The sequence below is a fragment of the Octopus bimaculoides genome, chromosome 24 (genome assembly GCF_046866305.1).
Source record: "Octopus bimaculoides isolate indiv1 chromosome 24, ASM4686630v1, whole genome shotgun sequence".
Lineage (NCBI taxonomy): Eukaryota > Metazoa > Mollusca > Cephalopoda > Octopoda > Octopodidae > Octopus > Octopus bimaculoides.
Window position 1 is genome coordinate 22,280,799 of NC_142951.1, and position 23,379 is coordinate 22,304,177.

At 36.9% G+C, this 23,379-nt stretch overlaps 1 protein-coding gene across 4 annotated transcripts in view; it reads right to left on the minus strand.

Moving 5' to 3' along the window:
- LOC106872702 (homeodomain-interacting protein kinase 1) overlaps window positions 1-19,577 on the minus strand; it is a 121,489-nt gene extending 101,912 nt beyond the window's left edge. For 3 of the 4 annotated variants that reach the window (XM_089340971.1, XM_089340973.1, XM_089340974.1), the window contains exons 1-3: window positions 18,914-19,577; window positions 12,452-12,574; window positions 9,366-9,494 (exon numbers count right to left, since the gene is read on the minus strand). In XM_089340971.1, the coding sequence (XP_089197097.1) occupies window positions 9,366-9,494; window positions 12,452-12,574; window positions 18,914-18,991 (330 nt within the window). In that variant the 5' untranslated portion in view covers window positions 18,992-19,577. The remainder of the gene's footprint in view (window positions 1-9,365; window positions 9,495-12,451; window positions 12,575-18,913) is intronic. The other variant, XM_089340972.1, reaches the window with a different exon arrangement.
- Between the last annotated feature and the right edge of the window lie 3,802 nt (window positions 19,578-23,379).

Sequence of the window (23,379 nt, forward strand, 5' to 3'; positions counted from 1 at the left end):
ACGTTTACATTTCCCAGCAGAGATCACATCCTGTAGCTCAGTGGTTTTGAAGTTTAGTGGAATAAAAGGAAAACCGTTTGCTTTTCAGGACAGGTGAGGATTGGTGACAGGAAAGGCATCCAGGCATAAAACGTTGCCACAAATAAACATTTGTCCAACCTTTGCCAGCATAGAAAAACAGATAGAACATGAAACAGTGTGTGCATGTAAGTGTGTGCGTGCATGCATGTGCATATGCACACGTGAATAAATTATTCCAAAGTCAATAATTCTGCAACAACTGCCAGATATTATAACTGTTTGCATGCAATAATGTTGTTCAAACATGTAGAATTCCTTAGAGATTATCCAAACTTTCATTTTTATTTTCTTGCTCTGTGAGCACAGGATTTGAAGTGTCGAGGATTATTTATTAACATTTGGCACATTACAGAGTTTTAAAAGAAAATGACCAAATAAGGAACAAATAAAAACAACATTTGCAGCAAGATTTGTGCAAGAGTTGCTTCCAGTAGGAAATACATTTCTGGAAAATAACGTTGATGAAGGAAAGAGAGAGAGGAAGACTTCAGATATTGAATGCGGTAATTAAGGAAGTAGTTCACAGATAATAATAATAATAATAATAATAATAATAATAACTAGCCGTTGACAAAGGTTCTACTTAGTTGCTTGACATGCTAGAAACAGCAACCAAATTTCCACATCACACCTTAACCCTTTAGCATTCAGATTCCTCTGTCAAAAAGTAATAATATTTATTAATATTGTTTTTAATTAGGTTAATGTATTGTAGCTTCGAGATCTCAATAATGTGTTTACATAAATAAACACATTTTAGAATGACATTGTAGAACAGGTGTGAGAGGCCAAATCAGGTTGACTTCAACGTAATTACAGATACAAAATTTGGGCTGGATAAAACCAGTTTAAACACTAATGAGTTAATACAAAGCAACAACACATTGGATAATGTATTCCGAGATACACAATGTCAAAGAAAAAGTGCCATTGTCATGGTTGGGTTGCTTTGATCATAAATTTGTTGAATTATGGCTGATCTGTAAACCTGAAGCTCAACAACAACAACTCTACACTGCAGTACGAAACTATAATGTAGTCCTAGATATACTATGTTTCAATAAAAGATGGGATAATTACATATGGAATGCCCTTGACCATAGTTTTGCTGGACTGCATGTGACCTGGAGCTAAAGGACACTTTATCACACCGCAATAATGCAATCCTAGATACACTGTACTTGACTAAAAGATGATAGGATCTATTAGTCAAGAGACTTTTGATCTTAATAATTCTGCTGGATCAAATAATAATAATAACAATAATAATAATCCTTTCTATGAAAGGCACAAGGCCTAAAATTTTAGGGGAAGAGACTAGTTGATTACATCGACCTCAGTGTTTCACTGGTACATAGTTTATTGAGACCGGAAGAATGACAGGCAAAGTTGACCTCGGCAGACTTGGAACGTGCAGACAAACAAAATGTTGTCAAGTATTTTGCCTGATGTGCTAATGTTTGTGTGTGTGTGTGTGTGTGTGTGTGTGTGTGTGTGTGTGTGTGTGTGTAGACATAATTGATTTTAATTGAGTTTTTACCTGTAATTTTGGATTTTGTCCCTAATATTATTATATATATATATATATATATACACACACATATACATACATACAAATATATACATACACAAATGTATATACATATATTCATACACACACACACATATATATACATGTATATACACGTATATACATATATGTATGTATATACACACACATACATGTATATACATACACACATACATGAATACACACATACATATATCAGTAGTCAATAAATTTGCTTTCTGTCTGTGTGGTTGAGAGAGATTCTCATCCCAGCCATGGGGTTTTGGGGCTTAATCCAGTTGTGTGGTACCTTGGACAAGTGTCCATTACTCAGAACAAAAGATGGGATGGTCATAACTAGAACGCCTTTTATCATAGGACTGACAGACCAGGGTTAATCTGGCGTTAAACAACAACAGTATGTCACACATTGAAATGAGTCAACAGTACCAATTCCCAAGAAATCAACATAGAATTTTGAAACTATTGTCAAATATAACTTGTGTTTTAACCCCTCTGATACCAACCAGGCCAAGACTGCCTTTACTTCTATGATAAGGTGATCTAAGTAAAAATTTCCCATTAAGTTTTCAGGTTAAGAGAGAGATAAGCAGTAACAGTACAGAATCTTAAAATATATTTTTGCCAAGTAAATGTGGCAGTCCTGTAGAGGACGGTGTTACTGTTGTTTTTAGCCCCAGGAAGACATCTCCAGCTAGCCAATGATACACAGTTGCAAATACTAATCGGACACAGACTGTGTGTCTTGGCCAGCTGGAGGAGATGTCTTCCTGGGGCTAAAATCAACAGTAATACCGTCCTCTATAGGACTGCCACATTTACTTGGCAAATATATTTTACGCTTAGTAATGACCAAGATATTTTAGTAAATTCTTTATTTTCAAAATCAATTGAAATAAAGAGAGTGCATTTCAACAGAAATAGGGTAACAAAAGAGTTAAGTCATTTTCCTTGTTAGAGTGGAAGTTAGCATTGCAGAACTCATGAATCTTCTCCATTTTCCCTATGGTGCCTATGTGATGTCGGTGATGCAATGCCAGCTTATTTTATCAGATGTTTTAATATGTTTCCTTTTGATATTTTTTATCTCGTTTTCTCCCTCTTCCTTCTCTTTCTCTGTTTATGTGTGTGAGCATATTTTGTTTTATGTTTCTGAGGAGAGGGAAAGAGTTTTATGACAATCATGCTCAATTAACAGGTTGTAACGTCCCTTTCTCTCTTTTTCCTATGTGTCTATTTCTGCATTCATGTGTGAGTGGGTGTGTTTGCCTCCAGTGCCAAAAAATACTAGAACCAAAACAGGTTCAATGTCCAGTCGACTGTACTAGATTGCCAGCATCCAAACTCTTTGTCCTCCTTTTCTCTCCCATCATCTTTAGTCAGTTCTTTCTCTGTCAATATGTTCCACTCATCTTTTGATCAATACTTCCATCAATTCATTCAACCTTCCTGTCATCATTTCTACATTCTACAAACTAAATGTTAAATACCAATCTCCACAAGGGATATCAGGCATAAATGGACATTTCTCTTTTGTTTTTTTGTTTTTGTTTTGTTAGTAATTACACAAAAATTAAGCCTGGAAAGCAAAAAATTTAAAACCTAAATAGTTTGGAGAAAAAAATTTTGCTTCTAATTTTAAATTTCTGGTTTGAGTGGGGCCAATTTTAAATTGCGGGAGGGGGCATTTGTTAATGTGAGAAGTGAGGACCAGTTGTTAGATGTAACAGTTGAGTAAAAAGTACCAATACATTACTGGTACTTACTTCTATGAAGGAGTGAACTACAAAACTGGCCTCAACTGGAGCTCAAGCTCACTACAAACACAAAAAAACTAAATGCTGTAACATTTAGTTTCATGAAGGCAATTCTAACTAATCAGACCAATGATCAAAGCCATTCGAACCATGACTCTCTCATATTTTATTATATCTGTAAGTACATTATCCAATGCCCTTTCCTGTTGCATGGTGTATGATTTGCGGGAGATTTTGGCTACCCTATTTACCAGGTCAATCAATCACATCCAGACTCACTTATTCGCTCATAAACACTGCAATGTATTTATCAAGGGCTCACAGCTATTTCCTCATCCTATCTAAACTGACACTGTTGTTGTTGTTGCTATTATTAATATTAGTAGCTGTAGTAGTTGCTATTACTACCGCTACTACTGTGAGCTAGGATTCATTAAAGATAATGATTATTTAACAAGAAATAATGAGCAAGCTTATTAATAAATTTTAAAAATCTAAAAAAAAAAATAAAAAAAAATAAAAACTGGAATCAAATTCTAACAATCAGTTACTGCAAGAATTTTTTTTATTCTAACAGTTGAATCAGCTGAAGCAGAAATCAACAAGTTACGGTAAGATCAATAAATATAAAAAATTAACGACTGAAGGAGGAAAATGTATCATCATCATTATTATTATTATTATTATCATCATTATTCTTATTATCATCCTCTTCCACTCCTCCTCCTCCTTACATCATTCATTTACTGGAATATTACATAAAATCAACTAGTTTCTGACATACACTTTGATCAATAATAGTTTAAAATTCCAATAAACACAGGGCAAATTATTGACATGCTGCACAAATTACTGATAGTTATTTAGCTGCTGGTGTAAGATGAGTAGATAGGGAGAGAGAAAGAGACGAGGGGGAGACCTGAAGACATAGAAGAGAGAAAAATGGAGATAGGGTTGGCGAGAGACAGAGGAGAGAAAGAAAGAGATAGGGTTGGTGAGAGATAAGAGAAAAAGAAAGAGATAGGGTTGGCAAGAGATAGAAAAGAGAAAGAGAGAGGGTTGGTGAGAGAGAGAGGAGAGAGAAGGAAAGTGATTTGAGTTTTGAAAGGGAATAAGAGAGAAAGAAAGATAAACAGAGGAAAGAAAGAGTGTGGCAGTCAAAAGGAAATGAGATTCTTTATGGCTGGCATTAGAATTATTAGCTCAAATAATATTGATTTTCACAGTCAGCAACCTATAAGGACAGGTATATGTATCTGTTTACGTGTGTATGTGGCTGTATGTGCGTGTGTCAGTGAGAGATTAATGATTGATCCTGGCAGCTGAGTTTCCCAAACCAACTTAATCAACGGCTCAACAGGCGTTTAGTGGTAGAAGAACCCTTAAGAGTGTTGTCACTGCAGTTGTTGTTGCTGTAAGACAGAAACCAAGGTTTGCTAAAAAGCAGGGACATCAAAGAAACCTGCATAGAGTTGAAGTATAAACTTCACAGAGAGAAAGGAGGTTTATCCTTCAGGAATCTAACGGAATGCCAATCACTCATACATACCTAACAAGTATATTATACCGTCTAAGCACCAATTGTAAAATCTCATCACTGCCAGTTGCATGTTTTCCTCTTTTAAAAAAGTGGGTGGTTGGAAATTGACCAGAAATGTGTTGTGTGCCACATTCTGAGTTCAAATCATGTTGAAGTTTGATTTCTTTCATTCCTCTGGTGGTAGGACGGATAAAGTAACAAGCAGTAGTAATATGTTGAAATGGATTCTAAGGAACTTGCTTTGCAACTACATGGCTTCAGGTTCAGTTCCACTGTGTTGCACCTTTAGTGAAGTATCTTCTAGCATAGCCTTGTTATTGGCTAAAGCTATGCAAGTGAAATTTGATAAACAAAAACTGTGAGGAAGCATGTCAAAAGGACCATTTCATTTATGATGATAGACTTAAACCATCTTCTAGTTTAATACTACCACTTGATCCTTGGATGGCCTTAATGAACTCCACTCTGTAGCAAGTATTTAGGCCAGATCTTTAGTCTGACAATTTTCTCTTGCCAATCGCAAAGTCCCTGAAACAGGTCATTAAACAACTTTTCTTCTTCTCACAAAGACATTATAGGACCTCTAACAAGGCTAGAAACATATATCTATTGGTTGCTGGGCAATCATGGTACAATTTGCACTACATGCTACCATTAACTATAAAATCTTTTGGCTATTTTTAATTTCGTTATTTAATTTCCACAACATAAATTGGCCAGTTAGTTGGCTCTCATTATCTTTGACATCAAAATCTTAGCAGTTAATTTATATGTTATACATTTTCTAAATTGAAGAGAGATTAATATTAACGAATTACTGTATCATAAATCTAATTCAAATGTCGCCTTAAATATTCCAATGGGTCTTTGAGAACTGATACTTGACTTTAGTTTTATGGTATGAAGCAGATAGAATATAAATTTCCCATGGAATAGGGTGTCAGTTACCTCCAAAGTAACATTCTCCAGATGAAGATCAGGTACACATTTCCAACAACTAAAAGAACTGAGGTTATGTGAAATGAATTGTTATAGTACTCAAATACTCAATGAAGTAGTGTACTCCCCAAATACACAATGAAATGCAGTGCAGAGTTCAGCAAATAGTTTGGGAAAGGATTCCTGCTACAGTCTAGTGCACTGGTTCTCAACCAGGATCCATATGGCCCTTGGTGGGGTCCATGTAAGATTTTCTTGTTATTTATCTGCAATAAATTTGCTGTACTTCTACAATTCACAAAACATTTTAACAATTTTTTAAATAAAATTCCTAATGATGTTTAATTGTAAAAATATACAATTTTTGTTTTAAAACATCAAATGGCAATGGGGCAGGATCCACCAAAGTCAAATGGGAATCAAAGGGATCCATAGATGAAAAATGGTTGAGAACCACTAGTCTAGTGTTTCTGTCTGAGGGCAAATTATCTCCTTATCCATTTAACACTACAGTTAAGTGATAACTAAAGCCATATGGCATTGTTAAAATTCAGAAGAGCTGAAAGCTAAGTCAGTTTAAAATATTCTTAAAAGGGCTAACACAATGGTACAAATCCTTCCATGTTGGTTTAAAGATGGTGATCCTAGGATGGCCACAGACCATCAGATAGAACCAATAATAGTAATCAAATGGACAAAATAGACTTCACCCATATCTTCCCAAATTCTTAACCCTTTAGCTTCCACATAATTTTGTCAAATGTAATGTTTATTCATTCACATTGTTTTGAATTTATTTATTTAGCTTTTGAGATTTTGATGAGGCAACTTAATTTTTAGAATGATATTGTAGGGTTGGTATGAGAGGCCAGATCTGGCTAATTTGGGCATAAAACAGGTAGGATATTTTGACCAGATATGACTGTTAAATGCTAAAGAGTTAATCTCTAAGATAATTTTTGAAAGCTGAAACTGAAAACAAAGAAAAAGAAACAGGAAAAGAACGAAAAAGGAAAACGGGAAAAAGTAATAAGATTATCAAGTAAGGAAACGAGAGAGAAATTCTGACAAAAATTTACATTGAAGATCACCGTTTAAAAAATACAAAGCTGGAGAATTTGAATGTGAATTTCTGTGACATATTGACAGATATTGCTGCTCTTGTCATCGTCATCACGGCTGTTGCTGTTGCAAAAATCAATATTTCAAAACTGCTTCAAATGCAATTTACAGTTACTATCATCTGTTATGCACTAAATATTTACTTTTCTGTCCTAAACTTGGTAGAAAACACAACGGCCTATCTATGAAAGTGAAATGATGCCTTGATAGGAAGACGGGTAAGGAAGGGTCAGCAATATGTATGTATATATATATAGAAGGTAGCATATTTAAGAACGTGGGGTTGAGAGTGCAAGAATAGCCGCCAGTAACTGATAGAAAACCCTGCATTGAAACTGGTTTCTAAGAGAACACCAGTTTTGTGGACAACACAATTCTTGTTTCTGAGATGAGGAATAAATATTATATACACTATTTGCATTATTAATCAGACTGGTATCTTCATCTTGATTATTGTTTTCAGTCTATTTTGGATGCTGTATGCTCCAGACATCTTCATGTGCCCTGTGTTGTTTTGTAATTTCAAAACTAATCCTTCATTTCATCTACGGGGAGTACATGGTTCTCATTCCACTCTGGCATTTCATGACATTTTTTGCTTCAGTTGATTTGTTGTTGAATTCACTATGGCTAAGTGGTTAGAGCATCGGGCTCACAATCATGAAGTAGTGAGTTCAATTCATAGACTGGTCTGTGTGTTGTTTCCTTGAGCAAGACACTCTATTTCAAGTTGCTCAGGTTCACTCAGCTGTAGAAATGAGTTGCAACATCCCTTGGATAACATCAGTGGCACAGAGGGGAGGCTGGTATGCAGGGGTGACTGCTGGTCTTCCAGAAAACAACCTTGCCCAGACTTGTGCCTCAGTGGGTAAATTTCTAAGTGCAATCCCATGGTCATTCATGACTGAAGGGAATCTTTACTCTGCCTTGCCTGGGATTGAACTCAGAACCTCTAGGTGACTGCACTGCATTAACCAATGTCTTTATCCACCACACTATGCTTGTAGGCAGTTGACAGAGTGAATTTTAAAGGCTTATAAACCTAATGTCTATGTAATCTATTGTAATTATCACTATTGTAGAAATTTGTTCTTTTCTTTCTAAGTTATTGGTTCCTATAGTGGAGGCGCAATGGCCCAGTGGTTAGGGCAGCGGACTCGAGGTCATAGGATCGCGGTTTCAATTCCCAGACTGGGCGTTGTGAGTGTTTATTGAGCAAAAACACCTAAAGCTCCACCAGGCTCCGGCAGGGGATGGTGGCGAACCCTGCTGTACTCTTCCACCACAACTTTCTCTCACTCTTACTTCCTGTTTCTGTTGTAATTCAAAGGGCCAGCCTTATGTCACGCTGAACATCCCCGAGAACTACGTTAAGGGTACACGTGTCTGTGGAGTGCTCAGCCACTTGCACGTTAATTTCACGAGCAGGCTGTTCCATTGATCAGATCAACTGGAACCCTCGACGTCGTAAGCGACGGAGTGCCAACAACAAAATTGCTTCCTATATTGTATTCATCTCTGCTTAGGAGGTGGATCAAAAAAAGGCTGAGGTTTGAAATTTCAACACAAATAAGACACCTGAAGGAGACTGGAGTGAAACAACAGCTGAAACATAATGAAAGCAACTGTCAAGATGAGAAACACCAGTCTGACTAATGTAAATAATATGAAATTTTGTGGAGTTAGAAAAATGATTTTGCTATTTTTTCTCCCAATTCTTTCTCTTTTTTTTAAAAAAAGGTGCACTGTATCCTTGCATGTCAATATCAGGTGACTAAAGGGGATGGCATCAGATGAACCATTTTGGCAATGAAACGCTGTTTTCTTGCCATCGAACCCAATCATAGAAAACTAGATGTAAAAACAAGGATGGTGATAAGGTGTTGGGGTGGGGGTTTAGAAATAGATGGTTGGTGAAAAAAAAGGAAAATTTTAAAACAAGTTAAAAGATGAATCATGAACAGGGGTTGGGTTAGGCTGGGGCTTTTTTTTTTGAAAGGAGATGGTGAAGGGTGGGAGGAAGGTCAAGGAATCAAAAAAAAAAAAAAAAACGTAGAATATTCATCGATGGGGAAAAGGGGGTTATGGATAGCCACCAGGTTGATGAAAGGGGAAAAAAACGTAAAGTCAATTGGTTGGTGAATACCAATTCTGTGCAGTGAAAAATTTTCTTTGTGTTTTTTGAAGTCAAAGAACTCAAAGGTTTAATTAAGAGAGAGGGATAAGGAAAGGTAATTAATGGTTGATGAGATAAAACCAAATGAGAAAAACAAAACAAAATCCAAACTAGTTGGTAGCAACAAGTAGATAAAATGGCCACAGCTGAACTAAACAACACTATACTAATACAGCTTACAGCAAACGCTTTGTCTTGAGTGAAGTTCCGGGGCATTCTCACCTGCGCCATATCGTCCAAGCAGTTGAAGATATATTTTCTAGCTTCCTTTGATTTGATTTTAGTTTCTGCTTCATGCTCTTCTGGCGTCTGAAACAAGAACAACAAAAACATTAGAAATTATTATAACAACAGCATTAGTAATATACTATAAAAGTGTAATATTAGTAATATACTATAAAGGTTTGTGGGGTTAAGCAGTTTGCTTCCCAACCACAAGGTTTCCAATTCAGTCACACTGTTATCTTTTTTTTTTTTTATTGCCCACAAGGGGCTTAACATAGAGGGGACAAACAAGGGATTAAGTCGATTACATCAACCCCAGTGAGTAACTGGTACTTAATTTATCGACCCCAAAAGGATGAAAGGCAAAGTCGACCTCGGCGGAATTTGAACTCAGAACGTAACGGCAGACGAAATACCGCTAAGCATTTCCCCTGGCGTGCTAACGTTTCTGCCAGCTCGCCAGTCACACTATGTTATCACCTTGGGTAAGTGTCTTTTACTATAGCCTCAGGCTGACCAAATCTTGTGAGTGGATTTGGTAGTCAGCCAAATGTGTGTGTGTGTGTGAGTGAGAGAAAGAGAGATAGAGAAAGGGAGAGAGAGAGAGAGAGAGAGAGAGAGAGAGAGAGAGAGAGTATGTGTGGGAAAGAGAGATAAGGGGGTGAATGTGTGTGTAAGTGTTTGTCTCTCCTTGACTTGACATCATGTTGTTGTAAATAAAATAAATGTCATTCAGTTCTGATCTTTTGCAAAACTGCCAGGCCATGGGTGGGAAATATTACCTTGCTTGGAAACAAGTAAAGGTTGGCTGTAGAAAATCTGCTTCGATATATTCCATCCAACTTATTCAAGCATGGAAAAATGGACATTAAAACGATAATGATGATGATTGTGCTGGACCAACAAAATTGCTAAAATACCTTGTAGTAATTAGTTACATCCCTTTTAAATTCTGAATTCAAAATTCCAAAGTCAACTTCGCCAGTATTTCCTTTAGGATTAATATAAATGACTGTTCTACCTAAAATATTGCCTAATACCTATGTTAGAAATCAGTGGGATTAAGATAGTGGATTAGCAGAATCAATATGGCAAGGAGCAAGCCACATAAAAAGCACTAGTGCTGGTGCCACATGAAAAGCACTGGTGCTGGTGCCACTTGAAAAGCAGTTGTGCTGGTGCCACTTGAAAAGCAGTTGTGCTGGTGCCACATGAAAAGCAGTTGTGCTGGTGCCATGTTAATAGCACTGGTGCTGGTTGGTACCATGTAAACACCATCCAGTACATTCTGTGGAGTGGTTGGCATTAGGAAGGGAATCCAGCCGTAAAAACCAAGCTAAAACAAACAGAGCCTGGTGCAGTCTCTGGCCCTTACCAGCCCCAGTCGAACCGTCCAACCCATGCCAGCATGGAGAATGGACATCAAATGATAATGAATTTGATGATGATTAATTATCTCCGAGTTCAAATCCCATTGAAGTCCAATTTTTTGTCTTTTACCCTATAAATGGATCAAATAAAAACACCAGGTATTGATTTTTAGTCAATATTATTTACCTACAACCTTTTCCCTGCACAAAAAAAAAAAAAAAAACTGAAACCTTAGCTAGAAATCATATTCTTAGTTCAAGTAGGTCGATAATAAAATGGTTTCATAGCTGTCTTTTATCATCAGACTATGGTCATGCTGGGGCACCACTTTGAAGAATTTTTAGCTGAAGGAATCAATCCCAGTACTTATTTGTTTAAAGCCTGGTATTTACTCTATTGGTTTCTTTTGCCAACCTGCTAAGTGACAGGATATAAACACACCAACACCGGTTGTCAAGCAGTAGTGGGCAACAAAGATACACACACACAAGCTTCTTTCAGTTTCCATCTTAAAAAACCCACTATCAAGGCATTGGTCGGCCTGAAGCTATAGAAGACACTTGCCTAGGGTGCCATGCAGTGGGACTGAACCTGGAACCATGTGGTTGGAAAGCAAGCTTCTTAGCACACACACACATACTCATCTTAGTATCCACCTTAGCATCTTAGTTTCAGCTGTAAAACTTATTTTGTACTTTTAGTTTCCACATAATCTTATGATTGGGTTTTAAAGCATAAACTCTACTGCTACCCTTCCTCCCTCTTTACCTAAATTATCTTGGGAGGAGAAATTATTTCTTTTAGTAGGTTTTTATCTTAAAACCCTCCAAAGCCCCGAAGGGAAAAAATATTTCACTAGTATTTCTAACATCCTGCCAAAATTTATTCAGCCCAACACACAATTTGTTTCAAAATATTCTTGCCAAATAACCATTAAATTAATTTTATTTGTTGAGAGGATGAGAAGGAGGGGAGGGAGGAATTTACAGGGCAAAAGATTATACTTTCTACCTCCACCTCCTTCCCTGTTGCTTTCTCTTCCAGCTTGTTTTTGTTGAAGATTGTTAAGGGTTTGATGTACCTGCAAACTTAGAAACTTGCAAACATCCAAACATCACACACACACACACACACAGTCTTGGCACATAAAATGCAAATATAATTTTGTTAGAGGTAACCTTCACATATAATGAACATCGTTAAGTAATTCTCAATGAGTTGGCACTTTTCTTTGCCATTCAAAAGATTCCTCGATACATGTATGTATGTATGTATGTGTGTGTGTGTGTGTGTGTGTGTATGTATGTATGTATGTATGTATAAAACTTCTTTGGTTTTATATATATATATATATATATATATATATATATAAAACCAAAGAGGAAAAGAGACTAAGTCTCTTTTATGTCTGAGTGTATATGTATGCATGTACACACACACACACACACACACACACACATCTTTTCCTCTTTGTTTCCAGTTTGTAAGTTTGCATTGGTCATAGACAAATCAAGTTCAGTTCGTCTTATTTACTGTGCAGTACAGTGCACATAAAGCTGCAATTTAAAGAACAAAAATAACACATGTAAATACATACTGGGTAAAGAAGAAGAAGAAGAAGAAGAAGAAGAAGAAGAAGAGCAAGTGAGTCACTCACTGCCAAGACTTACTTTTAATCGCCAGAATGGATAATTGCTATCAGTGTTTTCACGCACAAAGAAGCGTGCAGTTTTTGTGGCAGAACTTAGCATATGTTCCGCTGGCATACCCTGGGTTTGGGAAATATATCGAATCTGGAAATAAAACAAAATTTAATAAATATTTACTGTCAAGTAAACAAAAGAATATCTGAGAGAATTTATTTGAATTTAGAATGAGTTTATTTATATAATCGCAAGATAAATATAGAGAAGGAATAATGGAAGAGAGAGAAAGAGGGATGTACATTGTTTGTTACTAGGTCAGGGCTGTGTCTGAAAGTTATTGGCACTTAGCCCCAGGTCAGTTTTGAATAGTGACATTCAAGCCATGACCATCATACCTGTTTAATAGATCAGGGACAACACTGTCCCATGTATCCTTCAATTTTTCTTTTAATACAGAACGGTGTGATTTAAAGGAGATTTGGCTGCTATGTCAGGCAATTGCTTCTCACAAGATTTGAGACTTGTTAGACACTGCTAAGTACTTCTTGACTGACAAATCTCTAAATCAGTAGTTCTCAACTGGGGTCCATATGGCCCCTGATGGTCCATATAAGATCTTGTGGGGTCTATGCAACAAAATAGTAAATTGGGGATCTACAATAGTATTTTAAGGGCCCCTGAAAACTTTATACTTTAGATGTATATTTTGGTATGTATTGGAAGAAAAAGCTAGATTTCTTCTCTAACATTTTACATCAGTCAATCTACACTAGTTAATAGGAATTTCAAAAGAAGTTTAAATAAAACTAGTTTTTAAACATAGAATGGCTATGGGGGTCCACCAGAATAAGATAGTAATCAAAGGGGTCCATAGATAAAAAAAAATGGTTGAAAACCCCTGCTCTACATAACTGTCTGAGTTGCTAGAAATTGTACCCAAAACTCTTTCAAATCACATTAACCAGCTTTTATAAGGGAAAGGATACTTCAGATGATCTAGCTGCAGATATCCTTAAAAAGATATCCTTAAAAAGACAAGGTGAACATAACCGGAAAGACTTTGATCATAATAGGTCTGCTGGATTAAAGCTGACCTGGGACAACAAGCACACTCTGGTCAGAAGGATGGCTACCAAGTTAAGTATTGCTTTTTTTTTTTTTATCGCCAAGTGAACCCTAATCAAAAATGTTCCCATCTTTTATTCAGACATGTAATAAGGATCACAAGTTCAGCAAGACACCTGTTCTTGTCCCTCAACGAACCTTTCACTTACTTCCCCACTCAGCCGAGTGCTAAGAAACCTCACCAGTAGTGCTGGTACCATGATAAAAAAAAGCACCCAGTACAATGGATGGCATTAGGAAGGACATCCAACCATAGAAACCATGCCAAAGCAGACACTGGAACTCAAAACAGTCCTTTGGCCTGTCGGTTCTCCTCAAACCATCCAACCTATGACAGCATGGAAAAGATGCTAACTGATGATGATGATGATGATGACTAAAAACAGAGAGAGAGAGAGAGAGCATGAGATAGGAAGAGAAGAGAGAAACGTGTGTAGAAAGCTCAGAATGAGCAAGGTAGAATGATCACCATCATCAACATCATCATTTAGCATCCGTTTTCCATGCTAGCATGGGTAAGACAGTTAGACTAGGAACTGGTAAGCCAGAGAGCTGTACCGGGTTCCAATTTGATTTTTTCTAAATTTGTACAGATGTGAGAAAAATAGCCATGTTGGTTTTATAAACAGGAAACTAACACAGTTGGAAGTTACATACAAACATACATGTATATATAGTGAGTGATTCTACTGGGGTAGCAATGTAGCAGCTGGCTACTTATCAGCTAATCTACCTTTTCCCTTATGGTTTGGGATCTTTATCCACTCTGTTTTATTCTAATGACTGGCTGATGCCCTTTTTTTAGAGTTCAACAGAGTACTCCACAACACTGTTACAATGTTCAAGTATAATGAGATAGAAGGTAAAGGTGATAGAACACCTTTAAAAGGGACAAAGGAGACAAGAGGTTGGACTTCTAAAGGGATCAGATGATTTGACGGAAGGTAGTAGGAGAAAGAGAGAGAAAGAGGAAATATTCAGATTTAATAACTAAAAGCTAACAAAGTAGGCCAGGCTGTGGTAAGAAGTTTGTTTCCCAACCACATGGATCCAGGTTCAGTCCCACTGCATGGCACCTTGGACAAGTGCCTTCTACTATAGCTCTAGGCTGACCAAAAACTTGTGAGTGGATTTGGTAGACAGAAACTGTCCCTTTGAACATCTCATGAGGTTGGTGATTTTGGCTATTCAAGTTATATTTTTTAGCTCTTATTTCTAGCAATTGTTGGTGCCATTTCAAACTCTTCATTATGTATTCTACCTTTTTGGTTTTTAATTGCTTTAGCCACCTATGTATTAAATATATCATAATATTAATTTATTGTTATAATATCTTATTGCATGTGTGTGTGTATGTGTATATATATATATATATATATATATATATATATATATATATATATATATATAGTCAAGAGATGAGATCCACAGATGCTCAATATAGAAAACACTTAGCACTCAAATGATTTCTACTTACATTCCGAAATCTTTACCGAGAACTAAATCCGCAGGGTAAAGAATAGCTATAAGAGGAACCCAGGTGAGCAGATATGGAGATAACGATGCAAATAAACAAATAAAGCCGCTTGGGCTAGACATACAAAACATACATACATACATTCATAGATACATACAACATACATATATATACATGCAAATGGAGAGAAAACAAAGACTGAAGATATTCAGACAATGAACATTCATGCATAAATATATATTTATATATTAACAGAGCAGGTTTACATAAAGCACAAAGACAGAGAAATATAAAGGGGAGAAAGTGTGGTATTTTTCTGTGTCTTTGTACTCCATTTAAATCTGCACTGTTAGCATATGAATATCTACATATTTATACATGAATATTCATTGTCCAAATTATTTCAGTCTTTGTCTCCTCTCTATTTATATGTATATATGTATGTATATTTTATATATCTAGACCAAGCAGTTATATTTGTTTATTTGCATCATTATCTATCTGTGTATGTGTGCGTATGAGTGTATAAATGGTTAGAGCGTTGAGTTCACAATCATGAGGTAGTGAGTTTGATTCTCAGACCGAGCTGTGTGTTGTGTTCTTGAGCTTTATTTCACGTTGTTCCAGTTCACTCATCTGTAGCAATGAGTTACAACGTCACTGGTGCCAAGCTGTATCAGCCTTTGCCTTTCCCTTAAATAAAATCGGTGGCGGGAAGAGGAAAGGCTGTTATGCATGGGCAACTGCTGGTCTTCCACAAACAACTTTGCCTGGACTTGTACCTCAGAGGGGAACTTTCTAGGAGTAACCCCATGGTCCTTCTTGACTGAAGGGGGTCTTTACCCTTTATATATAAGATGGATGGATGGATGGATGGATGGATGGATCTATGCATGTGTGTCATCAACTGGTGTTGATGTGTTTACATCCCTGTAACTGTGGTTCAGCAAAAGAGACTGATAGAATAGGTAGCAGGCTTAAACATATAGTACTGGGGTCGATTCAGTTCACTAAAATTCTTCAAGGCAGTACCCCAGCCTGACCATAGACTAATGACTAAATCAAGTAAAAGGAAAAAGAAAAAAATGTTGGATTCCAGCCACAACTATTTAGTTGGCATTAAATACACTTTTTAATAACATCTTACTGTCATACAGTATTGCATGTATATTATAAATATTAACTTCATGTGTTGTGTACAGTTATGTGTATGCATATATGTTTTTTTCTTGTGTGTGTGGTGTGGGGTGTCTTTGTGTGTGTATATATTATATTTATGTATAGTTATGTAGGTATATTAAAATAATTATGAAAGACATGTACGACAATAAACAGGCATGGAAAAACCTATTGCATTAGCCAGTTTTTTTTTATTTAGTCATCATAATTTTGGCACTGGACAAAGTTGGAATCACTTGTCTGGAAAATGCATGGGTTTTAAAAAAGAAAGTTTTGCACACAAGGCAAAACAAAAATGGTATGGAAAACATGAACAAACGGAGAGTGTTAATAGAGATGATGCCTTTTGATTTAGATACGGATAGGACGCAGGTATAGAAGAATGTGCATGTGTGTGTGTGTACACAAACAACTGTTAGAAATTTTAAGCATTATCCCTTATCCATCTTACTACCTCTTCAATATCAGTAAATTTTTAGCTATTGATTATGCACAATATACATGACAGTCGTATACCTCCAGGAATTCCTGCTGGAATTCTTAACTACAGAAATATGTGTAACATACATAACACTACACTCCAGCTATGACTATCTCTAAGTTTTTGTATGTCTGGAATTTTATTGACAATATTCAATATTTCAAGGGTACTTGTGTGTGATGTGTGGAAAATTTATTATTTCTAGGCAGCCAAATGTCTATGTTGAAGCTCCCTGACAGTTTAATTTATTTGTTTTCTGCTAACGAACTGGTTTACAGTGTATATCAGATAATATTGACTTCTTTGTATGGAATGCATGTGTTTGTTTGTTTGCCTCTCCAACCCCAAGAAACCATAAAAGATCAGAATGTTAAGCCAATTTCTCAAATAAGAAAGTTTGCTTTGACTACACTGTATCTGTTTGGACAGATTTCACAGTAAGTGGCAGGCCTTATGTGTCACCTGCTACTACAGCACCACCTGGTTTTTGAGTGCCTTTAACAGAACACCTCCCCCACTGCTCTCTCTCTTTCTCTCTTGTAAATATTCAGGCAAGGTCACCAGTCTATGGATAACCTATAAGTTCTGCTCTTTCTCCCCTCTCACTAGAAAGCACTGGCCCAACTCAGTAAATCATGAGAAAAAAAGTGATGATGGATTGTGTGGTGAGAGGAGGGAATGCTAGCAGAGGCTAAACCACTGATAGGCAACATTGCATCATTTCATGAGCCAACAAGGGGACACCGTATATGGTCTGTCAGTTGGCTAGAAATAGCAATCTGATATTCCTCAGTTAACACACTATCACCTGAAAAATTGAAGAAGGGTTCAAAAGACATTGTAAATTCTGTTATGTTTGAAAGGACAAATGCTTTTGATCATAAGTGTGTATCTGCACAATTCTGGCTGCAATGCAAAAAGTTTATGATGGATAGAAAACATGTTCTGCTCATCTAGTAAGGCAGTTGTTGTTCTGTTTCTGTAATGTGTGTGTGTGTGTGTGTGCATGCAGGATGGAGTACAAATGGATTGAGAGACAGGCTGGACATGAGAGCAATCAGATGTTGTGGATAAGAGAGAAGATTGTACTAGTACAACCACATGATGCACATGGATGTCAGTTGTAAAATAACAAGTGTGGAGAGCAGAAATTGGATGGAACAAGGTGAAGAAAGAGACCTATGAGAACATGGGACAAAGTTGTGAAGGTTGTTTTCAAGAAGCTAAACCTCACAAAAGAGATTATGAAGAGCACTGATGTGTGACAATGTGTAGGAGAAGACTTGCCAAGGAGAGCAAGCTCTGTGACAAAACTGTGGAGTTGGAAGGTTTATCATCATCATCACCATATTTTAATATCCACTTTCCTATGCTTGCATGAGTCGGACAGAGATAACGGAGGCAAATTTTCTATGGTTCGATGCCCCATCTGTTGCCAGCTCTTACCTGCTTCCAAGCAAAGTACTGTTTCCCAAAGACCAGATGCAGAAGATTGTAAAATGTGTGTTTGTGGAGTGATCAGCCATTTGCATGTTAATTTCACGAGTAGGCTATTTGATTGATTGTATCAACTGAAACACTACTCATTGTTGTAACTGAGAGACCCAGGCCAGGCCACTTGCCTTATATAAGATGATTGGCATTTAAACCTTCTCCATCTTCTTCATTCAATCCCAATGGCATATAATCGATTGGTGTTCAATACCACCTTCCAGCTCTTACTCATATTCCCACGTCACTTTTCATTGACATCTACCATTTGGAAAGGCATCCAGCAGTAAAAACCATTCCAAAACTGACCTTGCCTGTGCTGGTGTCATGTAAAAATACACTTGGTCCACTCTGCAGAATGGCTGGTGCTAGGAAGGGCATCCAACCATAAAAACCCTGCTAAAACAGACACAGTAACTTGGGGTAGTCTTCTGCTTGGTGTGTTTACATGCTATAAAGACAGAAGTAAATCTGCCTTCAACTCGGTTGCATGCCTGTGTTTTGCTTATTTTATGTGTGCTTTACTACATCAAGGTCACCAACTGCCTACTCTGAGTAATTACTGACAGCACATGCCTGATATACAATGAATAAAAATGGTTAAAAGATTATGTATTGTAGAAATATAACTAATTTATTGCCCACAAACTATAACAACAAAATCTTATTTGAACCCCAAAAGGTTATACGGAACTCAGCTGAGAATCACTGGTGGAAAGTAAAGTAAAATTACCTGATCATATTCTGAGGATCCAGGATAGAGTGGCCAGCCCAAGAATAGCTCAGCTATCACACAGCCTAGCGACCACATATCTATGGCTTCACAGAAAGGAAGTCCCAAGAGAATCTCAGGTGCTCTGTAAAAAGAAAAAAACAAACATGAAGGTTTAAATTAATATGTGAAAGAATTGTGTATGGGAAAAAACAAAAACTGGTGTATGTATGTACATTACAGGTTTATGCCAAATAAGTGTTCTTGTAAGTTTTATTTAACCTGGCCAAAATATTCTACCTGTTTTATGTTAAAACTGACCAGATCCAACATCACACACCTACCCTACAATGTCATTCTAAAAATATACAGACACATAATTGAAATCTTGAAGCTACAAGATAATGCATGATTAATTCTAAACAATATGAATAAATAAGAATACATTAGACAAAGAAATCTGAACACTAAAGGGTTAAATAAAGACTGGTACATATACATGTCTCAAAAAGCCAAGATAAGAGTTTCTCTCATGGCAACTACCACAGTATAGTTTGTTCTCATAGAACAACCATGTTTTAGTGGGGATAAATATTACCTCTTGGTATGAATACTGCCTCTGTTGCTAATATTTATTTTATATCCATGTGTGTATGGGATGCAATATTTATCTGGATTCAAATACTGATTGGTACACAGACACATATATATATATACAACTTTTGTTTTTCATAATGACTACGATAAAAAAGAAAGAAATAGAAGACAGAAGGAATAGAAATACTGTATGGAACAGAATGAGAAATTATAATTATATATTTATACATAGACACACATAAACATATATATACATACTTATAGTGTACGTATGTGAATGTGATTTAGCTGAAGAAAATACAGGTTAAGTAGAAATAATATGAAACATAACATCATGTGTGTGTGTGTGTGTGTGTGTGTGTGTGTGTGTGTGTGTGTGTGTGTGTGTGTGTGTGTGTGTGCGATTATATTACTCTCACATTAGTTGCAGTGTGTGTACCTTGGTTTCACTGAGTGTGGGTGTACACATTCATCACGATAACTGGAATAATTCCAAAGTTATGCCATCCACTCTCGACTTACACACACACACAAACTCTCTCTCACTCTCTCTCACTCACTCACTCACTCTCTCTCCTCCATACAATCATCATTCAATATAAAAGTTGTGTGAAGAATATTATACCAGGAAAGAATAACAACTTGAAAAATAAAAATGAGGATGTAGAGTAGAGGAAGGGGGGGGAGGCATCCACTGGTAAGGTAGGTATGGGGTGGGGGTAAGATGAGAGCCTGATCTGACAGAGACAACAGACTACTACTACTACTACTACTGCTGCTGCTGACTGCCAGTACACTTCCTCATCATTTTCTTAAGGCCAGTTTCAAATCTGACCTACTTGTAGCCCAGCCATGTATGTATGTGTGTATGTGTGTGTATATATATATATATATATATATATATATATATATACACATAGACTGAGAAGAGAATATATTTATATATCAGTGGAGAGATTCTAAGATTACCCCAGCTGGAAATATTGGCTTAACGGTGCAGATTCCTCAGCGATAATTTTACCAACTCTGTAGACACGAACCCTGAGTAATCTAAGATATATAACAACATCCTGCTAATTCCTTATTTCTGCGAATAACTTCCCCAATCAACAAGACTCTGTATGGTTATTCGATTTGTGAAAAATAGTAGCCAAATTTAACCTCAAATTACATTCTTGCTTTGAGAAAGAAAAAAAAAAGTAGATTATATAATGTTGTCTGAGATACAGATATCCGAATAAGAGATCGTTAGCACATCTTTGATGCATACACACCTCTCCATCTTCATGTCTATATACACAACACCTGTTCCACTCCTCCTTAATCACATTGTACTATCCAAACAGGACCACCACCACCATCAACCATCTCTTCATATATTACCACCGAACAAATATCCTACACTACCACCACCACAATGTCCATACCACTACTAAACAAACAGTACCACATGCCACCCACTTTTCCAGGTCAAAGTTCAATCAACAATGGTCAGTCTCCTATTGTCATTTCAAGTTGTTGATGCTTCCAATCCCTCGGATGACACACCACCTATACCACCATCACCACCTATGCCACCATCACTGCTGCCGCCAACTTAACCACCACCACCACCACCACTACCAAACCACTGTTGCCAGGTGCTTGCATGGGATCTATTTTAAAACGGGGGCGCCAGTATTTTCTTAACGAAACACTTTGAAACTTGGGACACTGGTAGAATGTGTCATATAAAACATCTTTTACTCTTAGTCTTCTTAACAAAAAAAAAAAAGGAATTCGCAAGTTATTCCATGTTAAAGTTGTCGTATTTCTGTAATTTCAACCAGTCACTGACGTCTATTCAGCTCAATAGAGTTACTGCTGGGCGGTCATAAAAATGTTATTCCCTGTGACATATTTCATCCAGTTTAATCGTAATTTATACGCATATATTGTTTATATAATAAATTACGCTGTGCGTATCTATGTGTGTAACAATTTTAGAGTTTGGATTCTAGAGTTAGGGTTAGGGGATTAATACGATATACACCGTTACAGCGCTAACTGTTTTCAACTGAATAGACGTCAGTGATTAGTAGAAATTATCGAAATAAGACAATTTTTTTACATGAAATAAATTCTAATACAAAAATATTTTTCTGTTCTATAACACAAAATAGATAAGTATACGAAGTTTGAAAGTCTTTCCGTACCAAAAACACTACATAAAACATAGATGAAAACTGGCGCCCCCGTTTTAAAATAGATCCCTCTATTTAATAACAGCCAGTATAAAATGTTGGTTGTTGTTTTCTATAGGCATCATATAGAAAGAGAGGGTGAGAGAGTAAAAGAGAGATACAGAGAGGCAACAGAAGAGGTGCAGGATGAGTGCACATACTAGGTTTGGTGGCAGGCAAGGTGAAAAGGAACACTCACACACACTTGCATGCTTGTCTGTGCATACAGAAAGAATCAGAGACACAGTTACGCTATACCTAGAAAAAAACACGAGACAGTCACAGTATGAATGCCTTTTATAATAGACCTGTTACACCCAGGTTGACCTGGGGCTAAACCACAGCACAGCAGGGGTGGGGAGTGGGGGCTGCAAAAGCTGCTTAATTTCATTCATATCACACTGTACTATCTGCAATGGTAGAGGGCAGGTTGCTCCCACTCTGTAAGTACCCCTAACCCTAACCCTAACCCTAACATTAGGTTTCAGAGGCTTAAGATATTGTTACTCTGACTTCCTTCTCAATCGATGTAACTCAGGACAAGCATCATCACTCATCATTAGCATCACCTTCCCTCCACTTCTACACTGGAACAGACCTGTCCATCCCACCTGACAAGGAAAAGTCAGGTAAAATTAATGACAAGGTTACCGATGAAGATTTTTTTTCCATTTTCCTATCACAGTGAAACTTGAAAACATGAACGGGGGGGGGGGGGATTTTAAAGAAGAATGGTTAACTGTATATAAGGGAGGGTGATGGAATGTGAATAGATGAGTGAGGTGGAGAGATAGAGAGAGGGAGATTATACATATATAGAGAGAGAGGAGTAAATATCAGAGAGAGAAGTGTAAAAAAGAACTTGTAATATTTGTAGAGAGAAGAGGGGGAAGTGAGAGAAATGATAGGACAGATAGAGAGGGAGAGAGAAGAACTTGTAATGTTTGTAGAGAGGAGATAATAGGAAAGAGAGAGAGAGAGAGAGGGGGGAGAGAGAAGGCTGTAGAAGAGTAGATAAGAGAAGAGAAACAGTGTTCACAAAACAGATAGGATAATGGGTAAGGAGGGATAGGATGAGTGAAAGTAGGATAGCGGAGTGGTAATGAGTTTGAATATGTGTGTGTGTATAATATATATATATATATATATATATATATATATATATAGTGAGAGAGAGAGAAAATGGTATTTACATTATTCAAACTTTTAACATTTAGAATTGCTAGGTAGTGTGTGTGTGTGTGTGTGTGTGTGTGCATGTGTGTGGGGGTGGGTGCATGTAATCCTATCATTACACATATATAAATACACACACACACACACACACATATATATATACAAACATGCATTTACAGACGGCTGCTGTCAACTGTTACAACTGCGAGGAACAAATTGTGCAACTCCCACTGCATAACATCTGCACAACTGTTCAAGCTACTTTTTCTTCTTTCTCTCTCTATTTTTTTTTTTTTTTTGTGACTGTTTCACTAAAATTAATTTGGCAATTTGTCCCCCACCGCCACCCAATGTCTCCTATCCACACACTGTCGGTAATACACAACCCTTCCATATCACCATCACCCTCAAACATAGTTTTGTTTTTACCCGTTCCCTGTACCCCCCTCCACACACACACACACACACAAACACACACATGCAGGCAGGCAT